This window comes from Aythya marila, assembly GCF_965140915.1.
Source record: "Aythya marila genome assembly, chromosome: 22".
Taxonomy (NCBI): Eukaryota; Metazoa; Chordata; class Aves; order Anseriformes; family Anatidae; genus Aythya; species Aythya marila.
In genome coordinates this window covers 1,099,417-1,119,876 of record NC_139063.1, presented here as the reverse complement: position 1 = coordinate 1,119,876, position 20,460 = coordinate 1,099,417, and the positions used below count along the sequence as shown (strand labels likewise).

General features: G+C 53.3%; 2 protein-coding genes across 2 annotated transcripts; one reads left to right on the top strand and one right to left on the bottom strand.

Annotated features, from left to right (window-relative positions):
- The first annotated feature begins 1,382 nt into the window (after positions 1-1,382).
- On the top strand, positions 1,383-3,560 carry MARCKSL1 (MARCKS like 1). The gene is made up of 2 exons (XM_082777358.1): positions 1,383-1,537; positions 2,193-3,560. The coding sequence occupies exons 1-2, from the start codon at positions 1,442-1,444 to the stop codon at positions 2,817-2,819; spliced, it is 723 nt and encodes a 240-aa protein (XP_082633484.1). The 5' UTR covers positions 1,383-1,441; the 3' UTR covers positions 2,820-3,560.
- A 2,017-nt stretch (positions 3,561-5,577) lies between these two features.
- On the bottom strand, positions 5,578-19,727 carry HDAC1 (histone deacetylase 1). Its single transcript, XM_082777566.1, has 14 exons — positions 19,421-19,727; positions 16,186-16,298; positions 15,682-15,799; positions 13,063-13,137; positions 11,826-11,964; positions 11,091-11,232; positions 10,293-10,385; positions 9,881-9,989; positions 9,566-9,706; positions 8,971-9,079; positions 8,735-8,865; positions 7,822-7,968; positions 7,675-7,723; positions 5,578-7,301 (listed from the first exon to the last, which is right to left on the bottom strand). The coding sequence occupies exons 1-14, from the start codon at positions 19,602-19,604 to the stop codon at positions 7,274-7,276; spliced, it is 1,578 nt and encodes a 525-aa protein (XP_082633692.1). The 5' UTR covers positions 19,605-19,727; the 3' UTR covers positions 5,578-7,273.
- Between the last annotated feature and the right edge of the window lie 733 nt (positions 19,728-20,460).

The following is a 20,460-nucleotide window of genomic DNA, read 5'->3' as shown; positions in this document are numbered from 1 at the left end:
CTCCAAACACCCCGATGGCAGCAGGGGACCCAGGCCATGCTCGTGCCCAGGACGTGGGGACAGGAATTGGGCTTGGCTTGGACACTGCCCAGCACCGGGTGGCCGCAGGGGCAGAAACTGGGGGTCACCACCCCCGGCTCTGACAGGTTTTAGACCCAGCAGGTAGCGCTGGGGGCACCGGGCACCAAGTGGCAGAGACACGGGGCGATTTTTGTGTTTATCAACGGATTTAATGGACTCGCTTGGGCCATTTGTCTTGCCAAAGCAAGCAGCCTCGCCGCGCTCTGAAAACCGGGTGCTTTTTGACCCGGGACATCCTCTGCAGCCCCCTTGCAGCCCCGACGGCCGCTGCCCCCCTCGCAGGCGGCTCGAGGAGCGGGCGGGCGAGCCAGCAGCCGGGCCAAGGCTTTATCAACTGGCGACCAAAAGTCAATAAGGAAGATGCCGCCTGCTTTAATTAACAGCGCAATTTCTCTCCAACGGGGGGGAGATGATGTGCGCCGGGGGGGGGGAGGGAGGACGGAGACAAAACATGACCTTGTTGGCGGAGAGCACACAGCCCAGCATTGTTTTCCCCCCCCCGGAGATGCTGGCCTTGATGCTGCACGGCCCCTGCGGCCAGCTGGGTGCTGGGTGCTGGGGGCTGGGGGCTGGGGGCTGCCTGGGTTGGGGTGGCGTTGGCAGGGGGGGCTGCAGACCCCAGCACGGTGCTGGAATGGGTCGTGGCAGGGTTTGGGGCTCAGGGCGCAGCTCTCGGAGCGTGGATGCTGCTGGTGGGGTATGGGGGGGCAGCTCCCACTGGCACAAGGGGGTCTCGCTCTTGGGACCCTCCAGGGGGTGCCGGGAGGGCTGAGCCCAGGTCGCTGCCCCCCAGCTGCTGCTGGCTCGCCACAGGAGCTGTGGCCCTTGTCCCTTGTCCCTGCTGCTTGGCATCGGCCTCGTTTCAGTCCCACTTTCCTTTCCCATAAACTCTTCCTTTCCGGGAAATCCAAGAACGGACGGCGAGGGCTGCGGGGGCAAACTACCGGGCTGCCTGCGGGGGCGAGCCAAACAACAACCCAAATGCCACCCCCAAGGGACCTTCCCGGGGGCGGGCAGCACCCTAGGGTGAGCGACACCCCAGGGTGTGCAACACCCCAAGGTGGGAGACACCCAAAGGTGGGCGACACCCCGGGGTGCCGGCACCGGGGGCAGCACCGCTCCCCCTCCGGCTCCCTCCCCATCCCCAGCGGGGGCTCCCCGGCCGTCGGGGGAGGTGGGGAAGGGCAGAAGCCCCCCGGCCCCGATGGGGCGGTGGCTGCAGCCCGGTCCCCCCGCCCCGGGGGCGGTGTCGGCTCCGTCCCGCCCCGTCCCCGCTCCTTATCAGCGCCCCGCCGGGGGGCTGCGCCCACTGCCTCTCGGCGCCGAGCGGAGCCGCCGCGGCGGGGTGGGCGCCGCACTCATGGGCAGCCAGGGCTCCAAGGCGGCCAAGGCGGAGGGGGGAGCCCCCCCGGCCGGCCACGCCGCCGCTACCGAGCCCTCTAAAGCCAACGGGCAGGTGGGTACCGGGAGGGAACCGTGGAAGGAACCGGGATGGAAGCGGGAGGGAGGCACCGTGCGCACCGCCGGGGCAGGGCGGACAGACAGACAGACAAAGGCGGTGGCTGCTGCTCGGAGGGGAGGGGGCGGCCGAAACCCCGTGGTTGGGGGGGGAGAGGAAAGAAGGGAAGGATATGGATGGGGTCTTCCCCGGGGGGGCTCCGGGATGCGGAACCGGCCGGCACCGAGCCGCGCCCCGGGCCCCCCTCCCGGCACCGGGCGCGGAGCGCGGGCGCCGCCCGGTGGCAACGCGGGGACCCCCCCCCCCATCCCCTTCCCCTTCCCCACCCGGTGCGAACGCCCCCGCCCCGGTGTCTCCCCCCCCCTTCCCTTTTCCCGGCTCGGTGCCCCCCGCCCCAGGTGGCCGCGGGGGGATTTTTGGGGGTTTTGGGGCGCCCCACCCCGCCTGGCTGCGGGTTTGGGGGGATTTGGGTGTTGGGGGGTTTGGTGACCACCCTCTCCCCAGCTGGCTGTGGGGTGGGAGGGATTTGGGGTTTTAGGGGTTCTCGTCCCAGCTGGCGGTGGGCTTTGAGGGTTTTTGGGGGGGGATTTGGGTTTTTTTGGGGAGTGGGTGCCGAGTCCTGGGTGTGCCTAACGCGGAGCTGCTCCTGCAGGAGAACGGCCACCTGCGGCTCAACGGGGACATGACGCCCAAGGCGGGGGGCGAAGCGGCCCCCCTCAACGGCAACGGCTCGGCCGAGCCCCCCCAGGAGGACAGCAAGGGCGAGCCGGGCGCCGAGGATGCCATCGAGCCGGCCCCCGCAGCCGAAGGTGGGGACGCGAAGCCCGAAGGTGCCGCGGCCCCCAAGGACACCCCCAAGAAGAAGAAGAAGTTCTCGTTCAAGAAGTCCTTCAAGCTGAGCGGGATCTCCTTTAGGAAGAACAAGAAAGAAGCCGGGGACTCCTCCGCGTCCTCTCCCACAGAGGACCAAGGCAAGGCAGAGGCCAAGGGAGAGGAGCCCCCCTCCGGCTCCGGCAGTGGGACGGAGCCCTCGGCCCCCCCCCAGGAGGGGCAGGCGGAGGAGCGGGGCAACGCGGGGCCGAGCGGGGCCGGGGCCGCTGGCGAGGGGCAGCAGGAAGCCGAGCCCAAGAGGGAGGATGCAGAAGCAGGGGAGAGCAAGGAGGAGGAGAAGCAGCAGCCGGGGGACCCCCAGGGGGATGCAGCCAAACCAGAGGAGCCCTCGAAAGCCGCGGGGCCTGAGCCCACGGCTCCCGCGGCGGCGGAGCAGAAGGAAGAGTAGAGCCTGCTTGGCATCCACCTAACTTGAGACTCTTGCGCCATCCTCTCCACCCCAGTAACACCACGGACTCGCTGCCTTGCCCACACACCTCCCGTCTCCGGTGTAGAACTGACAGCGCTTTCTAAAACCCAGCCCTGAATTATTATTTCTTCCCCCCGCCCCCACCTCTCCTGTTAGGAAGCTGGTTTGGATTCCCACCACCATCACAACTCGGAGTGTAGTTTTACCTGAATCCTTTAAAACTGTGGAGGAAGACTATCCTGGACATAACTGGAATTTACAGTTTGTAAGACCCCAGAGCCCGCGTCCTGCTCTGGTCTCTGCTGGCCTCCCGACTGTCCCCACGCTCCTCCGAGCCCAGCAAGCCAGTGACTGTTCAGTGGATTCTTTTTCTCAGTTTACATTCCTGGTTCTGACTTCATTTAAAGTATTTTGTGCTTTTTATAGAAACCAATGGTTTAAAAGCTAATCTGGTTAGTTTTTTTTATAAAGTCTTACTATTGGCTTAAAACCGTAAAGCTTGTAAGTCCGCTGTGTTTAATTCTGCTTCTAGGGGATAACTTTTAGGGTCTGGGGTGGAGGGAGGGGGCCTGCCAGCTGTATAATGTGAAGCAACATTTGTTTTCTCTGTAAATAATTTTTTAATGGCCAAAACACTTGATTTGCAATTTTCTAACTTCTAAAAAAAAAAAAAAAAAAGCTGTATGGGTTTTATTGTAACATTTGAAAGGAATAAATGGTGACCCCTTTATGGGTGAGCTTGAGTCCTTCTTGTCCTGGATGCCAGACAAGAGCCAGCGAAGATAGCAGTTGCTTATTTAGTTCAACAGCTGCTGCATTTAATCACCCCAGCCCTGGCTCTGCTCGCAGTTAATTGACTTGCAGCAGATGTAGAGCTACAGCCACAAAGGACTTTCTCACACCAGCCTCTTGTCACTGCTACCTTAGGATGCCCCTTGGCTCTGTACCTGATTTTGGGAGCCCTAAGCATGGTTCCTGGGGGGTGGAGGGTGGATGTCTCACTAGGGATGCCCCAGTGTAAGTTTGGTTTAATTTTTTGTGGCTTTAGGAAGGAGCTGATCCTGCGCTATGGGGACATGCCTGATTGTAAGAGCTAGCAGCCAGAATCAAAGATTTTTCCTTCCAAAATGAAGGCATTTTGGATGCCTCCATTACTTCTTCTGTGGTCTGCCCTGGGGAAGGAAGGAGGGAGCGCTGCCCACCTCAGAGCAGCTGCAGAGCACAAAGGCAGCAGCCCCCAGCAGCTCCTCCTGCCCCCTCGGGCTGTGTAGGACAGTGCAGGGCCTCCTGCAGCTAATGGCCGGCTCCTAATCCCCCTTTAACCACCTGCCCCCGCTGTTTGGGCTGCCAAAGGGAGCCCGGAGAGAAGCCAGGACTGAGGGCTGCTGGGCACCACCAAGGCAGGGCCACCAGAGCTCCTCCATGGCCCTCGATAGAAGCCCAAAGGGCTTTATGCAGCTCATCCTCCTATCAATAACGGGAAACAAAAAGCAAATAACCCGCTTCCAACTGCAGAAGGTATTTATTATCATCAATAATGGGAAACTACAGCAAGCAACCCGCTTCCAACCGCAGCAGGCATTCATCCCCATTAACCTGGGGCAATAAAATAAAATTAAACGCAGGCGCTGCGATCTGCAGATTATTTCCGAGCTGGAAGATGGCTCCGCGTGCCCCCCGAGGCCCAGCTGCAGCAGGCCCAGCCGAGAGGTGCCGGGCTCGAGGCCTGTGGTGGAGCCGCGCGGCGGCAGCCATTTTAAGAGAGGCTGGGAGGGAGGGAGGGAGGCCGCAGTCGCACATTGGCATGCATGAGATAGCAGGGGTGACTGGAATTGTACGCTTGTTTTTGTTCGAGGAGAAGAGGATTTTAATTGTGTGCTGGGGGGAGAAGGATAGCTAAGTTTCCCGGAGTATTGTTACAGCACTGAAAGGCAGCTGAGCCACTCAAAGCTTTTCTTTAACTACCTAAAGAACGGATTGGGCTTGGGAACCTTCCATGTGCATTTCAGCTGTGATCAGCACTCAGTGCAAAATTAACCTGCTCCTAATTTTATTTTTTTCAATCGAATACCACATTAAAACCATTTAAGCTCATGCAAAAAAATATATAATATACTCCCTTCCTGTAACCTATTTTTCCCTTTCCAGACTAACATTGCTTTCAGAGCAAGAGTCAGTGCATGAAGCACTGTACCACCAAGCTGCAACCCCAATCAGCATCAGCAGTGCTGCTGGAGGAGAACCTGGCTGCAATTTCAGGAGGACAAGAACTGCCCCCACGATCCTCAGTAGAAGAGGTGTGAGCACACAAAATGTACAGCATTTCAACTTACCTTTTCTGGAGAGAAGGGGTCCATGAGAATTTCAAGGCTATTTTATCAAATGCAGGGGAACAAAAAAGTCAAGGAAATTTCAACATCTACCAAAGGAACTGAAGCATTCTTTTACATGCAGCATGGAGCATGTTCTGTATACAATGCTACAGGCTTCAGTAGATGCATTTGAACCAATATACCTAGGCATCTCCCCAAAAGCCCCGAAAGAGGGGGAAAAATAATCATGCCTTACATTTCTTTTCAAAGCCACTGTCATTTTTTTTGTTGTAGGGATCTACACTACACTATGATCACCATAAAGCCACCGCAACATTTTCCAGTAGTGACTCTGAAAACCAACCACCCTCCCATTCTATCCAAGTGTTTCCTCTCAGCACAAAGCAGTACAAACTCAGGCCAACCATAGAAATGTACCAGTTTTATTACAAAGGTTCTCAAAATTCAAAATAAAAGCATCTTTAAAAAACCACAATATATTTCCCCCCCCAGACACAAAGATACACTGATCTCTCTCGCTTCACATACAAACACTGAAGAGCGGGAGTGAGACATCACTCAGATTCCAAGAGACTAAAAAACTTACGGTGGAAAAGGGAAAAAAAGTATTTAAAAAAATAAAACATTTTAAAAATAACCTGTGTTAAGTTAGCAGCATTATTAGAGTTGAAACCATCAGCAGCACTCCGTGGGAGGTACAGATCCTCTTATGGACAGAGGAATCCCCCTGAGAAAGGAGAGCAGCGAGTCAAAACTGCCTGCAAAACTTCTGCAAAGTTGGAGCTCAGCAAAGCATTTCACAGAAAGCTCATCTACCGATCAGCTGTACAAAACGAGATGCAAGAGAAAGGCCAGTTCTGATCACAAAAGACCTTTGGGTGTGAGATAATGTGTGGGAGTAGGAAGAGGAGTAGTTATAAAAATGTACAGAGCCCCATCTGCTGTTCCCTTGTACAGATAACAGCTCAGACTGCTGATAAAAAGTTCTCCCTATTTACTGGCCTTGAGAGCAAAGAGAGGAGAGGTTCAACCTGAAAACATTTGTATGCTTCACTTCAGAGAAGTTTTTCAGTGAGCGACACATGTCGACAAGACGCTTCAGCTGGGCTCGGTTTGTCTGGTCTTTACACGACTTGGGAATTTCTGCCGTGGTTTCAGTTAGGACACAGATCAGGACAGAGAAAGCAAATTACAGCACACGTAGCTGAGGGCAGAACAAGCTGGAAAAGCGAAGCAGGCGGCCAGACGGGCAGTAACTCACTTCCCCCCTGCAAAGAGGGGCATAAGTATAGAAAAAAATGTATAAAAACTTCACCCCTTCTCTTACTCAAGATGCATAATGCTGCCACACTAACTGGATCTGCAAGATCTTGGAAAATGTTAACCACCACATTAGGGTGATTTTCGTTTTGCATTTTCCAGATCTGCACCTGCAGGGCTCTTGGGCAGATTCACTCAAGCAATTTTCAGATCTGCTTTTAAGCTGCTTCATCTCTTTCCACAAGTTTGCTGCAGGGAGGTAGCCAACTCTATTCAAGAACTGCACTATTTGACCCTGAGAAGCGGCACCAGCTTGCAGTTACTTGCCATGGTGGAATCAGACTGAAGACCAAAGGAATAGTCAGTCTTCTCTCACAGGCTTCGTTTGGGAATTCATATCTCCCATCAAAAAAAAAAAAAAAAAAAAAAAGAAAAAAGAAAAAAAGAAAAAAGTTTCATGGCCATCTTTCCACCTAACCTGAAATGCAGATACTACTTCTACTTAAATTATTCTTTTCCAAGGGCGGTTACTTCAGAGGAGAGTAAAGAAAGGAAGTGATTTTTTAAAAGACACACTAAGGAGGCAGTGGAAGGCAAGAGTGAAACTTCCCAGTCACCAATCCTGGGCAGTGCAGGTCTCTCTACTCCGCAGAATCCTCCCTATCTGCTCCCAGAGGAGTGCAGCAAGGAATAATTTACAGTTCTCAAGTCATTTATATATTTATATAGAAATATATACAGAAACATATATAAAATATAAATCCTGTGGAATGGGAGGCAACCGGAGAAGCTAACCTATGATAACTATGCACTGACAGGGACTGTCCAGCTGCAGCCATCTTAGGTAGATTTTGTCTCTTCCTTCACCCTGTGGAAGGAAATAGGGAAGAATTTGGTTTAAACAAGTACCTCAGGCTGTACCCAAGCTAGAGCTGCAGCCTTAAAAAGGCTGCTTAGATAGCCCATCCTAAAAACACTTATCATACTCTGATGTCAATCTCCCCCTAAAACTAGTAATGTATTGAATACACAGTATTTTTGAGCCCTTTTCTTTGAGGGCTTTCACAGTGCTTTATCAGGTGTGCTGTTCTACCTATGCAAACTTCTCCCCATGACAAAGCCATCCCAGCTACCACATCTCCCTTCCAACCCCACAAGTTACACAATAACCCATCGGGGGAATGCACAAGGAAGTACAAAGGCAGCCAGTTAATTGCCAAGCCAAGAGACACGGGGCTCACCCTTTGGGTTCTGGTTTTTCCTCTTTTGCTTTTTCCTCTTCTTTTTCCTCTGAAAATGAGAAAGAAAAAAAAAAAAGACATGGTAGAACAGTAGGAAAGCACACACCAGGCAAAGTTCCATGCAGCTGGAAGGGCTTCCAATCTTACCTTTCTTTTCCTCTTCCTCCTTTTCCTCTTCTGTTTTCACACGCTTCGCTTTCTTAAAGTTGGCAACGTTTTTGCGCCCTCCTTCCCCTTCATCTTCAGAGTCAGAGAATTCTTCATCACACGATATTCTCTTATCAGAATTGCGGACTGAGAACGTGAAGGGGAGAAGAGGTTGTTTCAGCAGAGTTAAAAGTCAGAAGACACCGAGCACTAACTTCTCCAAGTGCATCTACACACGTGGGAAAGAACTGATAAATCTACCTAAGTCACAATTAGGCCACAGCAAAAGCACTTCATCTTTCTACCTGCCGTCTCTTTTAACTGATCACTTCTGACTGCTCCTGCTTAAGATCTAAGATCACATGTAGAGCTTGGATTAGATACAGCGTGATGTCTAGACTTGACAGCATAAGCAGGTTAACCAACTTCACACTGAGAAAATCTGACTGCCAGATCTAAAGGCCATCAGCCAATCTGGATAAAAACTAGCATTTTCACTGAGGCAGGCAACTTCTGGGATCAAACCTGATAGAATACTTTCTGGGAGACTGTCATTGCACCTACATCACAGGAACTGTTTAAATTCTCACATTAAGGCCTAAGTTCTTTCTTTATGGAAATTGTCTCCCAGGGAGACATTTCTCCCAGGGAGAAGAAATCTACCAGCCCCGCAGTACTCAGCCTCATTGCTTCATTACAAAATCAATCAGAACACTGGAAACAGATTCAAACTGAACGACTCCAGAATTAAAATAAATCTAAATCACGTATCCTCCTGTCTTTGTAAGGTAATTCAGTTTAGTGCCTGCACAGTTCTCCAGCTAACTGATCCCGTTCAGCTTTGGCACCCTGAGGCCCAGAGCTGTACACTTCCCAGCAAGGCAATGCAGCTATGCCAGAGGCAACTGCCTACTTGAAATGCGTTTCTCAGGATCTTCTTCCTCTTCATCTCCACTGTCTTCCTGAACAGCATCTTCGGGAATTGGCTGCATCTGGACACCAGGGGCATGAGGCAGCATGCGCAGATTCTCAAAGAGACGTTGCCTAGAGCCGGCCAGAAAAGGAATACCTCCGTCAGCAAGAAGCCACCTACGGCTCTGAAGCCCCCAGAAGAAGGTGTCAGTCTTGTGAAGAGGAGCAAACACTTACTTGATCTTCTCGAGATACTCGTTGGTATTCTGGTTAGTCATGTTGGAGGGACTGATGTGCAGCTTAAAGTCTGGTCCAAAGTACTCAAAATAGTCGTTATATGGAAGTTCTGCAGGCAAGTTAAAATAGAACAAAAGCCCAAATTAACAATGGACCAGTAATGAAATACCTCATACACAGTGGGCTTCAGTGCTACATAAGAGCACAACTGCATTTTCCTAGGGGTAGGAGCTGACGCTTTCATAGCCCAAACTCAGATCAAAGCAGATAGCTTAGCAACAAGAGCCTAAGCTTACTTGGCAGTTAAACACGCTCAGCGCACACAAAAGTTTTCAGTTGAAGGTCATCTCATTTCAGTACAACAACAAACCTGCTGGGTACCTTTTAATGGAGGAGAGACCTACAGAAATGTAACGTAAGCAACAGCTACTGAAAATCAGAGAATTAAAAAGCTCTTCCATGGTAATAATCAAGAGCTAAAGAAACATCTTAGGGTTCCTGCCTCTCCTGCAGCAACATTGTGTCCCTGAGCTCTGTTACCAGATAGTCATTGTCCCTTTGTCTTGCCTCAAACACTGCAGGGGAGAATTATTACCGTTTGGGATTTCAGTGTCCAAAGCCACAGCAGTTTCGTAGGTCCAGCATCTAGCCACGTTGCGGATCGTATAGCCACCTCCTCCCAGCATCAGCATAGGCAAATTAAAACTTTTTACAAACTCCACACACTTGGCATGACCTGAAGCAAAGGCAGTGGGGAAAAAAGGCCATAGCTTCATGACATAAAGGACAAACTTCTCAGTGAAAACCGATCATTTGTGCCAGTTTAACACAGGCACTGTACAATACAGTTCTGGCCTCTCAGGATCACAGACCAGGCCTTGGTATTTTGATGGAGGCACTGTACTCTTACCTTTGATGGTCAGATTAAAACAACCCAGCCTGTCTCCTGACAGAGAATCCGACCCACACTGCAAGACAACTGCGCTAGGCTGGAACGTCTCCATCACTTTAGATATCACCTAAACAAAAAAACCATTGTTACGCTTTCTCCACAGGACAGTGTCACAACAACACAGTAATGTCCACGTCAGCAAGCAACAAGAAGACATCCCTAGTGTTCCCACAGCTGTTGGCTCCCCTGTACTGGTAACACTGGGGCTCTTGCAACGAAAAGCTTACCGATGACAGGCTGCAATTGTTAGGGAGAAATACAGCCCCCGAAGAATCTCATAACAGCAGCCTGAGTCTCCCCAAAGAATGGCTCCATGAGTACCCAACGACAGAGTATGATGCACAAAGAATCACCCAGCAAAGCCACTCACCGGCTTGAATATCGCCTCATAGGACTCATCATCGATTCCATCACGAAGGGGGTAGTTGACAGCATAGTACTTGCCTTTGCCTGCACCAATGTCCTGTTAAAGAGAGGAGAGACCATAAGGTCACCAGAGAATCACCTACAACACAAATATTGTCCATCAGAAGGCAAGAGCCAGTTGACCCCACCAGCAGGTATTTAGTGTACGTGGGTGCATTTGGCCCTCTGCTCAGGGAACAAGAATCTACCACTGTCACCTTCATGTTGTTCTGAGCACACAGCTTCCCACTCCACTGGCAACAGCCACTCTCTTCCACAGCTGTAAAACTGGTGGTCAAAATTCTACTTCCAACCTGATACCACATCTGTACCTGACTTGAAAGAGTGCCACCGTGACCACCATGCGATTCCTTAACGCACAGAACTGACTCAGAGGAAGAAACACCAGCAAGATGCACCAACACACACAAAGGCACTCCCTGATAAACTTCCACAAAAAGCTTGTGGGACCAAACTGAGCTTAGAAGAAGCTGCAGGTGACCCAGACCCCATCTTCAGAGTCACTTCTCTGAGCATAATTCCACCAGAAGGCTGCTAAATGACCAATATCACAGCCGTGATTTTATGGCTACACAGGACCAAAGCACCCACTCCAAGAGCCAAGCCAGCTGCCTCACGTATACACCTTTGCTTTCACTAAAAGGACGCTACTTTGAGAGCATTATTTAAAGCAGGAAAACCCAGGAGAGCAGTGATTTTAGTTAGGAATTTCAAGAGTTTTCTGCTAAGCCTTCGTTCTCACCCGTAGGTCCCCTGTTCCTGGGAAGTATTCTCCGTACTTATGGAAGGACACGGTCATCACACGGTCTGTGGTATAGAAGGCTTCCTCCACGCCATCCCCATGGTGAATATCAATGTCAATGTACAGCACTCTCTGGTGATACCTAGGATCAGAAAGGAGTCAAAATGCTGTGTTTCTTCAGAGCAGGAAGAGCCCTCCCCAGCAGAGTACGTGGGCAGAGGGCAAAGAGCTCGGTGCTGATCCTGAGGCTGTACAGCTCCAAGCAGCTGTCGCTCTGGTGTCTACGGGCACAAGAAGTGTGGAGAATGGGCACGTGCCTCAGTCAGCAGTGGAACAGAATCACCAAGGAAAACAAAGTGGCTTTGACTGCTGCAGCTGATCTCTGAAGGCAGACTTGACTCAGTTTATTCAGATTCAGCCAATGGACTCTGCGTTTTTACGTCCAAGCCTCCCACTGAGCTTTGCCTTGAGCCAAAAGCTGTCAGGGTGCTAACCAGCAGACACATCTTACAGCTGTGCCCCCTTTCTCTCAGGGGAAGGAGGAGGGCCTAAGAGCAACCACACAATGCTCCAAGCCTTCTGCTTCCCGCACAGAGCCACAACGGGACACAGCCCTTCTGCAGAGAGGGCACCACATCCCAAAGAGGTAGCTCACTAAGACCTCCCTGAAATACACAGCTAAAAAAAGCGACAAGGAGTGGTAAGGACTCAAAGAGCGGTAAGGAATCCACCTACTTGAGGAGCTCCAAGATGGCTAGGACAATATCGTTGACGTAGCAGAAGCCAGAAGCCTCCGACTTCTTAGCGTGGTGAAGGCCCCCTGCCCAATTCACAGCGATGTCTGTCTGCTGCTTGTTCAGCTTCACAGCACTGGCTGTTGGGAGAAGGATTACAAACCGTTAGCACGAGGGCAGAGTACCCATGGCAGGGACAGAGGGGTAAAGCACAGGTCCCTTGTCACCACCTCGTTCTTCCTCTGTGCTTTTGAGCACAAGCCTAAACCAAGGGTTTGAACGGTGGCTGGCTCAATAAGCTAAGAGAGACAAGGGAAGAGCAACGCAGCCACTCCTGTACCTGCTCACACTTTTAACAGCTTCCCATTTATGCCTCAGAGCACAAAATGTGCACAAACAATCCCGCAGCATCTAGCTTGGGGCACAATTGAAGACAAGAGGAGATTTCTCAGGGCCACAGGCACGAGATTTAACAAACGGTTTTATCCCATATATGCTTGGGTCAGTCGCCGAATATGCATTCAGACAAAGGAAGTTCTCTTCCCCCAGCTCCTTCCCAAACTTTCTGCAATTTTGCAAGTCTCCAAGGATGGAAACACATGCTACATTCTGTGGAACGTGCAACCTTGGGACCGCAGAGCACACTGCAGTCAGTCCTGGGACGCGCTGCTGAGCCCTGTTCCAGGAAACAAAGATTTCTAGATGTCACCGCGGGAGTAGCGGCCACCAAGCTTTAAGGCCTTTGCACAGCAACACGGTTTGGTAATACCAAGACTTTCTGCAACAAAGTATTTGAAAACAGAGAAAGCATTTTAAATGTTCCAGCTTTCGATTCCCTCTTGCCTCAGGCCCCGAGCCAGTGGCTTTAAGTAACCCCTTTCTGCTTTCCAGGCTACACCTACTCAGAGCAATATTTTTACAACTTTTTTTTCCTGTAAAGCTCACATCGATTTTTTTTAAATTAAATATGTTGCAGCTGGGGTTTTGTCTATCACATGTTGTTCTATCACTCACAGGCTCCTTCATCCAGTCACTGCAGTAACCCCAACTCGTGAAGCTATGCACCACAAACACAAAGGGATCTGCCAGCGTGCAAGGCTTGAATTGTAACATGACAAGAAATCTGGGTCTAATTATTAAAGAACTCAGAAAGAGTCCCAGGGCTTCCCCACCACCACCTACAAGGATTACATACATCTGCTCAGGAGAAGAAAAGAACAGATGAGTTGCAAGCTTACCAACGGAGCCTCCAGCAGAGAGCTGACAAAACTCAAACAACCCATCGAACACGGGGCAGTCCTCCCCAACATTGACTTGAAAAGAATACACAAGAATGAGTAAGACAAAGCCACAGATAAATGCTAAAGCTTATGCTACCGATCCGATTTTAAAAACTAACCAGATAAGCATTTTAATCAACAGAAAAAATAACTACAAAGGAATCATTGTACACAAAAACAATCAGCCTGAGGTTGCCTGATGAGGCAAAAAGGTTGCTGCTGCCGGGAAGGTGCTCCTGACCCTTGTGCATGTGGTAGGAGCACAGGAAAACCAGTGCCAGGAGCTCTGCTGAGAGAGGCACGCCATCTGCTGGGGCGCACCACGAAGAGATGCAGAACCTCGAAAGAGTGAGCAGCAGGGAGATGCTATGGAGCAGAGCTGTGCAACACCAGGACACGTCCCTAGCAGAAACCCCCGTGCCCCTTGTCACAGCAGCACATTTACGGGATTTGGCTCTGCTCTGGCAGGGCGTGCTGGTCAGCACAGCCCCTGCAAATAGCCAGCAGCCCTCACCATCATAAATCAAAGCAGTAACAGCAGGCTTGGATCCAAGGGAGATTTTGCAAGGTTTGCTTTCACAAGCAAAAAAAAAAATCTGTATTTTTGTAGCAATCTCTCCAAAATGTTTTCTTTTCTCTGCTTAATGGGAAAGGCAGAAGCTGCAGATCTCAGCATTAGAAATTCAACAGTACGCAGTCTTTAGACAATGTGATAAGGGAACTGAATGGTCTCCGTGCAGGACACAGACCTCTGAAAAGGACAATGCCCATCACGACACTCAAAGGAAGTAATTGTTCTCCCTTCCCAATTGTTTCAGCAGGGCATAGCAAAGAGCAGAGTTTGAATAATTAACTCAAAGAAGCTTTTCCTGTGAAGCGAGGAGAATTCAAGTCATCAGTTTCTGCATGCTTCCCATTACAGCAAATTAAACGCTTTGCTTTTTAGGCTGCGGCGCAGTCTTCTCAACTCCTTGGACAGGCAACACGGCATTAGCAAAATTAAATTAGAAACCGTTCATTACCTTCACTGCCCCTCAGAACTTTGTGGGCAGCACTGACAGTGTCTGAGGGTTTTCCTCTGCTCTGCTGGCAAAGACAGGAGGAGCTGCTGTATGGCAGAAGCCAGGGAGGCTTCCCATTAGAAGCTGCCAGGACTACCAGGGAGGGAGGGAGGGATATTAATAACTGGGGTCAATCGCTTGGCTAGAGGCATAAAGCAAGACAAGAGGTGCAGATGCTCTTTCCTCCTTACAGTGGGTGGGTGAGGATCTTTGTATCCGAGACAGAGTCCAGTACGGACGTGGAAACATCCTTGTGGACATCCCAGCCCTTACCCTTTCCTGAAAGGAAAGCTAAAGCAGGCTACAGAGACCTGTCACCGTACCGAGGAGCACTGACCTTGTCTCCTGTACCACTAATCCCTTCTGAGCCTCCCGTGCTAGCCCTTTAGCTAGGCAGAGGCTTGCATTTTACAGGCCTTGTTGAAGAAAAGACCTGTCCTATGCGTGTTTACGATTAATTTTCTTATTTTGCCTCCTTCAGGTAAATATAGTTCTGTGGAAATACAGCACAGAAAATGTGGACTACCAGAGAGCAGAGTGGGTGTTTATGAGCCATATCAGCTCCAGGGGTAAACAGTTCACTGTGTAAATATGTACTTTGGTATATTAAGGCATATTATTTACTGTAGGAAGTCTTTCAGTATATATTAGTCATGTCTCTCACACGCTCATGCCTAAATATCTATTTCAGCCGTGAGTATTTCAGCTCATAGCAGATTTCCAAGTGTCCCTACTTCAGACCTTAGACCCGTATTTCGTTTAATTTGGAAATTACACTTCACATAAATGAATCCCATGGGCTTTTTTTCTGCTCTCGAGGAACGCAGTGTGCATCATCAAAACACTTTAAATGAACCCCAAGCCTTCCCCATCTGTCCTTACTAGCTAGAAACCTAGACAGTCATTGCCAAAGGACTTCAGCTCAGAGCTGCACATAAACCCAAAAAAGGTTTCTGTAACGTTAAAGTGGCCAAGAGGTTTTCAGTGCTTTTGTGGACTGTAGAGGTTGGAAGAGAATGGAGAATATCTCAAGGAAAAAAACAAAAAAACATTCTAACACAAAGTGGACAGGTACCATTGTGCATCTCAAACTGCAGGTTTTGGACATGATTGATGAGCTTTTTTTAAAATAAATAAATAAATAAATAACCCTTTCCCACCCCGAGACCTTTGGTTAAAGTTAAACGATCATAAAATCCATGTAGCTCATAAATAGAGTAGTTCGGTCATCTCTGAGCCAGGAAGGTAACTTAGAAGAATTTCCATTAAAACATAAGATCAAAAAAGACCACCAGGCTAAAGGGTTCTCCTCAACTCTTTTGGCAGATTGGCTGGAGAGAGAAACCCATTTTTAAAACGCTGGATTTACCAGGTAAATAAAAAACCAAGTCAGCAGGAAGACAGCCTCCAAGGGTTCCTCCTGCTCTGCTTATCGCCACCTGCTAAAGCTCGCCCAGGAATCCCAGGTGCACAAACTTAGCACTGGCAGCACTACAGCACTACGCCCGCAGCTTACATCTCTGCATCTGCTTGCTGTACTCAGACATGTTATCGGGGCGGATAGACCTCAGGAACTTGATGTAGTCGTCGCTGTGGTACTTGGTCATTTCTTCTGCGTTTGCCTTGTGAGGGCGCTGCAAGGACAAAGAAGAGCAAAGGCTTGTTTGGAAACACGTCTCTCCCCTAAAGCCCGTTTCCAGTCTCAGATTTACTCCCAGGGAAAGAAAAAAAACAACAACCAAACCAGCAGCAATAGACAAGAGGAACTTATTCTCAAAGGCAAGGATGCCATTACCACAGAGTGGAACACATTACACATCTAGACAAAGAAAATATTGAAGTTACAGAGAGAAAACCAATTTTCCAGTCTCCAAAGCTTATCTGATGCACAGAGCATCTCCGTGAAATGGGAACGGAAGAAAGGAGAAATGCATCAGTACAACCATTGAAGTTTTTCTTTCATTAAACTAAGAGCTGACGATTGAACTACCATCTCCCATACACATTTCTCCTCACTTACATAGATCTCCATCTTCCTGTAGAGGCCGTAGTTCAGCAGCAGGTTGTGGGTCATCCGGATCCTGTGGGGCTTCATCGGATGCCCCTGGCCATAATAATAGTTTCCAACATCACCTGGGGACAGAAGGGAGTTTGTTACAGCGGGGAAAAACACAAATTCCTCCAGACACGACCAGAGTGAAGCCACGGGGCCGTCACCCATCTGTGGGTTTACCCCAGGTCACCTCCCCACCCCGATATTCCCCTGCCTCATAAAGCTGAGCTCACGCTGCTCTCTCAGCAGGCACCGCTGTGTTCCCCCTCCTCTCCCACGAGGTTTATTTTCACGATTTTTTTCACAAAATTTAACTGTTGCATTTTGCCATTTGGCTACGGGACGCAGAGCCCGAGGGCTGCCAGGAGCAGGGGATGGCACGAGCAGCAGCAGCACCTCACCAGCACTGGTTTATTGGGAAATCAGAGCGGGTTGTGCACGTAGTTTTACAGCTCGCAGTCACTTTAGGGAGCAGGAGACCCAGCCCAGCCCGGCTGTGACTCAGCTGGGAGCTATTTCGTCACCGGCCTCAGCGCTCAGCAAACTGCCACTTCCTCGCAGCACGGCCCTGCCTGCTGCTCAGCGGGATGGGAACGGCGCAAAGCCTGACCCCAAACCATTCTGTGGGTCCTGCAGCAAGACCGGGCGTTCTCGGTCTGCAGCGAGGGGTTTTAACCGGGTGACGAGTCACCGCCAAATCCCAAACCCCAAAATTACAGCAAAATGGGGTGAAATCGAGCTCTGGGGAACTAGGTAGGGATGCTCAAAAGCCCATCTAGAAGATGGGAGTCCCTGCTAATAAAGGAGTCACCCCCAGGGCAGTTCTAACCTTACACACCCCCCATGCACCTCGGGGGCCCCAGGAAGGACCCCCGTGGTCCCCAGCTGCTTTCTCCCAGCCTCCCCCCCGTGCCCAGACCCTTCCCAGCAGCTCGGTGCTGATCCCCACTGCAGTTTCCTTCTCCCATCTGAGTTTTATGGCTCAGGGACCTCATTTTGGGGCGTTACTGTGCCAAGATTGCCCAGCCCTAAGCTCCCTGCATGACACCCGAGCAAGCCGGCCTCCCCTAAGTGCAGTTTACACCTTCCCCGACAAAGAAAAAGCACACCTTCACCCCAGGACGGGCTGCGGGTGTTTGCCAGCCCCTCGTAAAAGAGCAGAAATAAAGCACTAAAACCAACCCAGGGAGTAAACGAGGAGGGGGCAGCGCTCGTTTCACGGGGACACCGTGCAGGGGTACCCCCCGCTCAGGGCATCCCCGCCCCGTGCCTCTTAGGGTCTGGGGTCGTTGAGGACCTGAGCAGCTCCCCCGCGACCCCACAACGCTCTCGGGGCGCAGGAGGAAGTTTGGAGGTGGTTTTGGTGCTTCCTGAGAGCGCCCCTGCAGTGCTCACAGCCCCGGCACCCCGCTGGTTTTGCTGTCACGGGGGGCACAGCCAGAGACCCCCCCCCCGCCCCGGGGCTGCCCCCCCCCCAGCTCCTGGGAAGCGATTGAAGCCCTTTTTTTTTGCCTGCCTGGCCCACGAAACCCCTCGCTCTGCTGCTCGCCGGCGAAGCACGTCCGCTTAGGAAGGAAAAACAGCGGTGAAAAGTTTTTATTTGACCTCGCAGACCCAAAGCCTCCGCGTTACGGGCGGGGGGGGGGGGACCCCGCAGCACCCCCACCGCCTCCGGAGGGCTGAAAACGGGCCCCGAGGTGGGCCGTTTACCACGATTTTTACCCCGGGATGAAGGGCAGGATGTGGGGAAAGTGCCTGAGGAACCCAGCGGGGGCTGCAGGCAGCTCCCACCCCCCGTTACGACCCTGTCCCAATGAGGGGGGGTTACAGAGCCCAAAACCATCCCCCCCCAGCCTTGAAAAAGAGAGAAGAAAGAAATCCGCCAGCCTGCAGCCCGAGATGGGACTGAATGATACCCCAGGATGCTGGGACCCCCCCAAAAATACACCGTGGGGCTGGCCCCGGCTCAGTGGGGCCGCCCCCGACCCAAGCAGGAGTTCCCAGAGAGCCTCTGTGCCCCCCCTAATGGAGGCTCAGCCCCCCCCGGGGCCCCCCAAGCCCTTTTTGGGGGCTCCCCCAGCCCCTCCTGCCCCCTCCCCAGCTCTCCTTCTCCCTCCTGCTCCCCCCAGGGCTGCCCCCCCGCCTCCCTGTTGCTCCCAGCCCTTCTCAATGCCCCCCCCCAACACCCCCTGGCCCTGCTGTGCCCCACACCCATCCTACCCCCCCCCCCCCCCCAGTGCCCCCATCGCCATTCTTAACCCCCCTCAGTACCCCCGCCCCCCCCAGTGCCCCCTACACCCTTCCTAGCCCCCCCCATTACCCCCCTACCCTTCCTAACCCACCCCCCTCAGCGCCCTGGGCCCCCCCAAGTGCCCCCATCCCCCTTCCTAGCCCCCCCCAGCACCATTCCTAGCCCCCTTCGCTGCCCCTCCACTATTCCTAGCCCCCCCCAATACCCCCCCTTAATTCCTAGCCCCCCCCAGCGCCCCCCCCGCTATTCCTAGCCCCCCCCAACACCCCCATCACCATTTCTAGCCCCCCTCGGTGCCCCCCCACTATTCCTAACCCCCCCCAATGCCCCCCGCATTCCTACCCCTCCCCCCTCAGTGCCCCCTGCCCGCCCACCATTCCTAGTACCCCCAGAGCCCCCCCATACCATTCCTAGCCCCCCTTAGTGCCCCCCCCAAATTCCTAGCCCCCCCAATGCCCCCCCTCACCCTTCCTAGTTCCCCCTTAGTGCCCCCCCAAATTCCTAGCCCCCCCAGTGCCCCCCCTAATTCCTACCTCCCCCCTCAGTGCCCCCAACCCCTACACTGCCCCCCTACCCTTCCTACGCCCCCCATCACCCCCAAAACCCCCCATTACCCCCCAAAATCCCCCCTCACACCCCCCACCCCCCTTTTAACCCACTTTTACCCCCCTTTTACCCCCCTTAACCCCTTTTAACCCCCCTTTAACCCCCCTTAACCCCTTTTAACCCCCCTTTAACCCCCCTTAACCCCTTTTCACCCCCCTCAACCCCCCCATTACCCCCCAAAACCCCCCCTCACACCCCCCCACCCCCTTTTTAACCCCCTTTACCCCCCTTTTACCCCCTTTAGCCCCCCATTACCCCCCTCCCTCGCCCCCCCCGTTACCCCCACGCCCCCCCCGTTACCCCCAGCCCCCCCCCGAGCCCCCCCCGTTACCCCCAGCCCCTCACCGTCGTAGTAGTAGCAGACTTTCCGCTTGGTGCCCTGCGTCAGCGCCATTTTCCTGCCGCCGCCGCCACCGACCCCGCCGCCGCCGCCGCCGCCGCCGCCGCGCAACGCAACCCGCCCCGCCGCCGGGCCCCGTAGCCCCGCCCCCCCCCGCGCGGCCTCTGAGCCAATCGGAACGCGAGGCATGCGCCCCCTTCCCGCCCGCCGGCCAATGGGGAGGCGCGTCGGCGGAGGGGCGGGGCGAGTGGTAGCAGGCTAGGCGGAGCGATGTGGGGGGGGGTGTATGGGATGTACCATTAGGGTGAGAGGGGGGGTGTGTGGGGGATGAACCATCGCTGGGGACAGGGGGGGAAGGGGCTGTGGGGTGGGCGGGGGGGGCGGAACCATTGTGGAGAGGGGAGGGGGGGAGTGGAGAGGGGAGGGGGGGAGTGGAGAGGGGAGGGGGGGAGGCAGGTGGGGAGGAACCATTCGTGAAGGCGGGGGGGGGGCCCGGTGAGGGACCCCCGGTGTGGGGGGGGCACCGCCAGGGCCCCGGTCCCGGTGGGGCTGGCGGGGGGTCCCCAAAATCCTGTATGGCCCGGGGCAGGCGCTGCGGGACGGGGGGGGGCTGAGGCTGAAGCCCTGAGCCCCTGCTGCGGGGCCCCCCGGCTGCTTGCCCCCCGGGAACCGGGGGGTCCCCAGTCCCCAGGGGCTCCCCGGTCCCAAAGTGCCCCCGGTCCTGAAGCCTTTTGGGGTCTCCACACGGTCCCCAGGGACCCACAGCCACCCCAGGGGCTTCCCTGTCCCAAAGCATCCCCGGTCCTGAAGCCCTTGGGGGGGTCCCGCACAGTCCCCAGGGACCCCACAGCCACCCCAAGGGCTCCCTGGTCCTGAAGCCTCCCTGGTCTTGAGCCCTTTGGGGGTCCCCACACGGTCCCCAGGGACCTACAGCCACCCCAGGGGATCCCCAACCCTGAAGCCTTTTGGGGTCCCTGTATGGTCCCCAGGACCCCACAACCACCCCAGGGCCTGAAGCCTTTCCAGTCCTGAAGCCCTTTGGGGG